The 7,974-nt window shown below is 32.7% G+C and overlaps 1 protein-coding gene across 1 annotated transcript; it reads left to right on the forward strand.

Annotated features, from left to right (window-relative positions):
- The first annotated feature begins 4,298 nt into the window (after positions 1–4,298).
- LOC146938757 (chaperone protein ClpC, chloroplastic-like) lies at positions 4,299–7,670 on the forward strand. The gene is made up of 6 exons (XM_085752662.1): positions 4,299–4,706; positions 4,844–5,029; positions 5,597–5,809; positions 5,906–6,123; positions 6,223–6,298; positions 6,392–7,670. Exons 1-6 carry the CDS (start codon positions 4,497–4,499, stop codon positions 7,562–7,564), a joined length of 2,076 nt encoding a protein of 691 aa, XP_085608788.1. The 5' UTR covers positions 4,299–4,496; the 3' UTR covers positions 7,565–7,670.
- Positions 7,671–7,974: the final 304 nt, after the last annotated feature.

Raw genomic sequence — 7,974 nt, forward strand, 5'->3', positions numbered from 1 at the left:
TGAAAGAATGTGGTGGTTTAGGTTAGTTATGGTGGTTGAAGTGATGAATGTGGTTGTTTATGGTGGTTGAAGTGATGAATGTGGTGGAGGAAAGGTTAGTTAGGGTGGTTTGGGTGGTGGTTGGAAGTTTGTTAGGGTGGTGGAAGGTTGTTAGAAGAGAGGGAAAATTGAGAGAGAATAAATATGAATTTTGATGATTTTTGTGGAGTTTTTGTGAAAATGATTGAATGTGAAATTTTGACTATGGGTTTGACTTATATAGGTGACATGGTAAGCTTGGACCAATGAGACAATGCCATGCGTACTTGGACTTGTAACAAACTCTTGTGGACTAATAACATTTGGACACGTGGCACTTGGATTTAACACACCTAAAATGGATTAAAATGCAAATAACAAAAGTACGAGGACAAATATGAAAATTAAAACTAAAATTGAATTGAAAAATTAAATTGAAAATTAACGTAAAGCGAGACGATTAAAAACAACGAAGCAGACAAGAGTTTTTATGTGAAATGACCAAAACGCCCCTAGGGACTAAAACGACTAAAAACGACTCAAATGCAATTTTAAAATGATTTTTTAACAAGGGATTAAAGCAAGAGTTTATACAAGCGAATTAAAATACTCAGAGACAATTTTTAGAATTTAAACAGGGTTTTAACACATGAAAAGACTAAAATGCCCCCTAGGGGCAAAACTGACTTAAAATGACTTCAAACACAATTTTTAAAAGGGATTTTGACATAGAATGAAACAGAGACTTATTCACACTACTTGAAAGGACTTCAAACGAAATTTTGAAAGATTGAGAGACACTTGACATAGGAAATGACTAAAATACCCTTGCATGTAAATTTTGCAAATATCATTGAAATAAAATGCAGAGAAAGATGCAATTGATCAGAGCCAGTTCAAATGGCTTATAATGCAAGAAAAGAAAAATTGACTAGTATTTTTAGGTCCAAAATTAGGGTATAACAATTGACATCCACGATTTGCACTTGACAGTAAAAATGTGCTCTATACAGCTGGCCTTCATACTCAAGTTTTGCAGACCCTCCTCTCTCCTTTAGCTATAGATTTCATCAACAACATGCACATTAATTTTCAATGTTTATGTAGAAGATGCTTTCATTTGGAAATCAAATAAAAATGGTAACTACACCATCAAGAGTGGTTATACTTGGTTGTTGTCCCGTACTAACCCGGTAACTCTTTCTACCCCTCCCTGCCATTGGTCTTGGATTTGGAAATTAAAGCTTTTGAAAAAGTTGAAGTTTCTCTTTTGGTTGGCTTGCCACAATTCTACCCCTATGCTCCTATTGCTAAATCACATGAATTTACACCCCCTCGATCTGCTATTTTCTCTCGTTGTGGTATTGAAGAAGAGTCTTTCCTTCACTGTGTGCGTGATTGCATCTACTCTAAAAATATTTGGCTCCTTCTTGGTTTCACCGACCCAGATTTCTTCTCTAACATGGTAGTACGTGAGTGGCTTAAGACTGGTTTGACGGGTATCAATTCCTTCACTTTCACAACATTGCGTCACCGTAATCAAATGTGTTTTTTTCAATGAGATTTGGTTTAATAATCGACTCTCTTACAACATTCACAGTATGGTAGAAAATCTCAAAATCTGCTGCACTCCTAATTCTAATGTTGTGCAAGTAGATAGATGTATCAAGTGGAATAGTGATAACCATTCTTGTGTCATTTTTAATGTTGATGGTAGTTGTTTCGGCTCCCCTGTTAGAGTTGGATTCAGTGGAATGATAAGAAAGAGTGTTGGTTTTTATTTGGCAAGTTTCTCAGTTTTCATACAAGGTTCATATGACATTCTGCAACCGAATTATATGCAATTTATCAGGGGATCATTCTAGCCAGAAGCTTGAATATTGAAGAGTTTATTTGATACTCTGACTCTTTACTCAATATCAATCGTATAAAGGGGCCAACCATGCGGTTTCATGTCTATCAGAGGATTCTAATATGTATATTCATGTCTCCCCTTCGAAAATTCTCTTGTACCTTTTGAAGATGGACGCAGTTAGAACTTTCTATCCTAGCGAGTAGTCTTTGTTGTCGTTTTTTTTCCTTCTTGTTTTCCCTTTCTTTTTTTCTCTTTCATTTTTCCTTGTAAAAAAAAAAAAGGCATTGCTTATAACTTTGGTATATGTTCAATTATAGATGAATTTGACTCCTAATTAAAACTTCATTAACACTCTTAAAGAAAAACTTCATTAACCTCTAATGTTCTTTTTTTTTAGTGGTGGTTAGGGTTCGAACCCCGAACCTTGCATATGTTATGCATTGTCTTTACCAATTGAGCTACCAACTAAGCTAAATATATATTGTTAGTTTTATATTAAAACTTTGTCAAAAAAATTTTATATTAAATTTAAATATATGTTTAATTTTTTCCTTTATATTTGGCTCTTAAAAAAAAATTGCTAGCTTCGTCACTGCTTGTGCGCATAAACTAAATTAAAAATTTGGTACCTTGAAAATTTGGTCTTTTGAGGCAGCATCTGGTGCAACTCAAATACATCCTTACATGTGTGTTTATTTGAGTATGTTTTTGTTTTTACAAGATTTATTTGGGTATGTACATGTTGGCTACTATGCCAATAACAAAATAAATCATTTTTTTAACCCTCAATTTTTTCATTTTCTCATGTGTCACCCTCTCATTTTAAAGTAGTATTATTACAACAAGAACACACCTATGTTTTCCCCCTAAACAAATTAGATTTTTTGATCATTATCGCACAAGTTACAGTGAAAAGTTGAAAATCGTACACAAAAATTGCATAAACTAAAACTATGGCCGGTCCTTAACCATTCTCCACGTAGTCTTTATTTTTTTAATTCAGAACATAATAATTTATCAATGAGGTTAACATTTCCATGTAAATTATCGTGGTGACAAAAATATGCTTAATTAAGTTAACTAAGGAAGGTAACTTCCATGTTCCATTTTCCATTGCTATTATCGCTTGTCAAAGAAATAACCAACAAATTATCAAAAAAACAAAGAAGGAAATAACCTAGAAATTTAATAAAATAAAAACCAAGAAAAAAAATCTAATATAAATAAGAATTTGGTGATTTAGCTAAATTACTTGCCAACATAATTAGACTTGATACTTTTGTGGTGTAACAAAAATGTTAGAGAATTTTACAGAATGTGCAAAGAAAGTAATAATGGCTGCACAAAAGGAAGCTAGGTTTGTGGGACATAAATACATTAGCACAGAACATATACTACTTGGGATTCTTGGTGATTCAAATGGGTTGGCTGGAAAAATTCTTGGTAAGTCTTATGGAATTGATTTTAATGTTAGTAGGGAGCAAGTGATGAAGTTGGTTGGTAGAGGTGGTGGTTGTAGTGGTTTGTCTTGTAAAGATATAAGGTTCACTTTTGATGCTAAGAATGTTCTTGATGTCTCACTCAAACATGCCAAGAGTCTAGGTAATTTCATTCTCATTCCAAAGATACTTGATTGTCTAGGTAATTTCACTACAACTATACTTGATTGTCTAGACAATCAAGTAAGTTGTATTTCTTACTAATACATATTTTTGCATCGAAATTATTATTTATGATTATCAATCAAGTATAGTTGAATAAATTTTGATGCAAAAATATGTATTAGTAAGAAATAGTCTATGTTTTTTTCTTTTTTATTTTCTCAGTGAATATATTGCTCCCATGACTTGTTAAGTATCGGCGATAAATGTTTCTCCTAATTTTTTTTTATACTACCGATAAGTGAAATTTATTTATTAATAGTTTTTATTAGAAACAGATACAATGCTCTTTAAATTGTTTTTTTAAAGTTATAACAAATGATCTCATTTCTAAAAAAAAAAAAAACATCATAGGGACCACGTTGTTAGTGTTAAAATAAAAATGATTTAAACATTTAATAATAATTGAATTTTTTTTTTGGAGATTTTAGAAAAAGACAGAATTTATTTTTGTATTTGTTTATCACAATAAAATCATTTAAAAAATAATAATTTAGTTTGTTTAGATACAACTATATAAAAGGAATATTTTGCTACAAAATAATCTCAATCTTTTGACGGTTATTTTCTCTCTCTCTCTTATAAATACGATATTTTGTTACAAAAGACACAAAAATGTTAAAATATGCTGATGTGTCAAAAAATTAAGATTGGGTAATATTGTATTTTTGGTAGTCATTAACTTTCATATATATATATATATATATATATATATATATATATATATATATATATATATATATATATATATATATATATATATATATATATATGTAGTAGAGAATAGATTACTATGCCATACGTTTTCTGTAGAAAAAAAAGCCCAATATAGAAAAAAAACTGGTCCAGCAAGAGAGACTCTTAACCCTAGTTTCATCATCTTCTTCACTAACGTGAAAGCGGTTTCTTCTTTCTTCATTCTCCACTCTTGCTCGTACTCTTCTCACTCTCATGCTACAACTATGTTCCTCAACTCACGGTTCTCCCACTTACGAATTTATGCGGGTAGCTTGTTTCCACGAATTTCTTCACGAATTTGGGAGAATCAATATGCGAATCGGTACGCGCGAACCAATTCGCGGTTCACCGGTCAACCCAGCGAATTCTGTAACTATGCTCAGAACAATAACCTAGAGATTTTTGGAACCAATCTGACAAAATTGGCACAAGAGGTATGGCGGTAATGGCATTGAATTTAGTTATTTAGGAATTTAGTCAATCAATGATTTGTGATTGCAGCATATCATTGTGTATTACATATATGAATTATGGTGCTAGAAAAATGTTTAAAAAGTGCTTTTTTTTGTAGGGTAAACTTCATCCTTTTGTGGGAAGGGAAGAGCAGGTAGAGCGCGTGATTCAGATAATTTGTCGAAGGATGAAAAACAACCCTTGCCTTGTTGGAGAACCTGGAGTAGGGAAAACATCAATCATACATGGTCTTGCTCAGAGAATTTTGAGTGGTTATGTTCCTGAAAAACTCAAGGGGAAAAAGGTAAGTGCTACTAGTACTATAAACCTATTTGTTACTTGTGCTGGTATTGTGAAATTCGTGGAAAGAATCTACGGTAGTTAGAGGTCTCAATATCATGAGACCTTGAAGTTTTGGCCCCAGCCCACGTAGCAAGTGGCTTGAAAATTCACAAGATTAAAAGGCCTACATTTATGCAAACCCACAAATAAAAAAATTAAAAGGCCCCAACCCCAAAATTTCTATAAACATTTTTTTTACCGTAAAAAAAAACTTTTTTTACTGAAAAAATTATAGTGGGGTTTTTTTAGGCCCACAAATAAATAGATTCCCACAAATAAATAGATTTTACAGTGGGGTTTGGCCCCAACTAATTTTGGGAATTAGGGGGCTTTAATTTAGTGGGTTTGGTGGGGGCTTTTTTGAGTGAGCTTTGAAATTTGGGGCTCTATTGACACCTTTAACATTAGTTACAATTTGCTGTGTTCAATTATTGAGCAGCAACGGCCTTTAACTTAAATCACGATATCACATCCATAATGTGACATTATGCACACATCAATATTTATTTCCACTTACTTTGTTTTTCAGGTGGTTGCATTGGATGTGGCTGATTTTTTATATGTAATATCAAATCAAGAATCTTCTGAGGAAAGAATCAAGGGTTTAATCAAGGAAATTGAACTAAGCGGTAATGTGATACTTTTTGTGAAAGAAGTTCATCACATATTCGATGCAGAAACATCAGAGGCCGACAGTTTCGCATACATTTTGAAACATGCCCTTGAAAGAGGTGTAATTCAAGTAAGAATTTTCTCTTGAAACTTGGTCCTTTACATTTCACACATTAGTCCAATAATTAGTCTTATATAGTAAATAATGCAAAACCTTTGTATATAGTGTATATTTGCTACAACAGTGAATGAGCACAGAATGCACATGGAAAATGATACAACCTTAAAAAGAATATTTCAACCAGTTAAAGTGGTTGAACCATCTGTTGAAGAAACCATAGAAATTCTTAAAGGCCTCCGCGGAACATATGAGTCGCATTATAAACTTCATTACACAGATGAAGCTCTCGTTGCAGCTGCAAATTTGTCTCAGCAATATGTAAGGTAAAAATGTCTTACTAAAATTGTTATTAGTGCCAATTCTGCAACATGTATTATAACAGAAATGATTTTCATATATGTTTCTGTGCGAGTAAATTTCAGCGATCGTTTCTTACCTGATAAGGCAATTGATTTGATTGATGAAGCTGGATCACATGTTCAACTTTGTCATGCAAAGGTAAAAAATGGTAATTAATATATGCTATAATTTATAATTCTCAAATGTTTGGATTAATCAAATGGGTATTTTTGTTGAAACCTTTTGAAACAGAACAAAAAGAGGGGTAATGCTACTATTCCTAGTGTGAAAAAGTGTGATATTCAACATGTTATTTCTTCTTGGATTGGAGTACCAGTCAGTGATGTACCAAAGGAAGAAGGCGAAAACCTCCTCAATTTAGAAGACATGCTTCACAAACACGTCATCGGTCAAAACGAAGCAATCACCACAATCTGCCGAGCGATTCGTCGTGCTAGAGTCGGTCTAAGAAACTGCAGAAGGCCTATTGCAAGTTTCATGTTCACCGGTCCTTCAGGCGTAGGAAAAACCGAATTAGCCAATGCATTAGCTACAAACTATTTTGGTTCAAAAGATTCATTGATAAGATTAGATATGAGTGAGTACATGGAAAGACACAGTGCAGCTAGATTAATTGGAGCACCTCCTGGCTATGCCGGTTTCCGTGACGGCGGTCAATTAACCGAAGCTATTCGGAGAAATTCGCATGCAGTTGTTTTATTTGATGAGATTGAAAAAGCACATTCAGATGTTTTCAACTTAATGCTACAAATTCTTGATGATGGAAGACTCACAGATGGAAAAGGTCAAACAGTTGACTTTAAAAGCACACTTATTATAATGACTAGCAATCTTGGTAACAACATTATTGAAGGGACAAATAATGAAACTATGCAAATTATTGATCATAAAAAGAATTTGGTTATGGAGGAGCTGAAGAATCATTTTAGACCAGAGTTTTTGAATCGACTTGATGATATAATTGTTTTTAAAGAACTAACAAAATTGGAAGTGGAACAGATTGCAAATATAATGTTGAGAGAAGTTTGTGAAAAAATGATGGTTAAAGATATACATCTTTCATTGACATGTAGGTTTAGGGATTATGTGATTCAAAATGGATATAATCCTAGCTATGGTGCAAGACCATTAAGAAGGACTATTGCAAGATTTTTGGAAGATACATTGGCTGAAAAGATGTTAAGGAAAGAAATAAAGGAAGGTGACTCAGTTGTTGTTGATATCAATGTTGATGAGGGAAATGTTGTTGTGTTGAATCAAAAAAATGTTAAAAGGGAAGATCTTTTTATAAATTCAGATGTTGGTGATTATTTAGCTGATGGAAAGAGAAAAGATATGGTTGGAATTTCATGCAATTTGATGGGAAAAATGTTGGACATGCTTGGACATAGAAAAAGTCCATAACTATGCATGTATATAAGTTGCATTATTTTTTCTGTTTATTATTGCAATCAAGATTTTTCAATTTTGTATAATTTATAACTATATGGAATTTGAATGTTCTTTTAAAGATGAGACTCCTTATTTTATTTGTCATGCATGTTCCAAAACAATTTTACTTCACTGAGAAAATAAAGAAGCTATGAATTGAAGCAAATAACGTGGATTTTTACAAGGGATACATACAATCTAATACGGGCCGGTATGATGACTAGGATACGAGACATGATAGGAAAATTATATCAACTTTACAATCACATGACAACAACTTTACAATTGCGTCAAGGCTTAGAACAAAGAACCACTAACAAAAAGAATACCACAATGCAGATCACAAGGATATCACAGCCTCATATGCATTTAATATTTCTATC

The sequence above is a fragment of the Medicago sativa genome, chromosome 3 (assembly GCF_051527215.1).
Source record: "Medicago sativa cultivar Bolivia chromosome 3, Bolivia_mono, whole genome shotgun sequence".
NCBI classification, from domain to species: Eukaryota; Viridiplantae; Streptophyta; class Magnoliopsida; order Fabales; family Fabaceae; genus Medicago; species Medicago sativa.

Coding starts and splice junctions, on each gene's coding strand:
- LOC146938757 (XM_085752662.1), top strand. CDS start 4,497: ATGTTCCTCAACTCACGGTTCTCCCACTTACGAATTTATGCGGGTAGC. Junction 5,810..5,905: donor TTGAAAGAGGTGTAATTCAA/GTAAGAATTTTC, acceptor CTTTGTATATAG/TGTATATTTGCTACAACAGT. Junction 6,124..6,222: donor TTGTCTCAGCAATATGTAAG/GTAAAAATGTCT, acceptor AGTAAATTTCAG/CGATCGTTTCTTACCTGATA.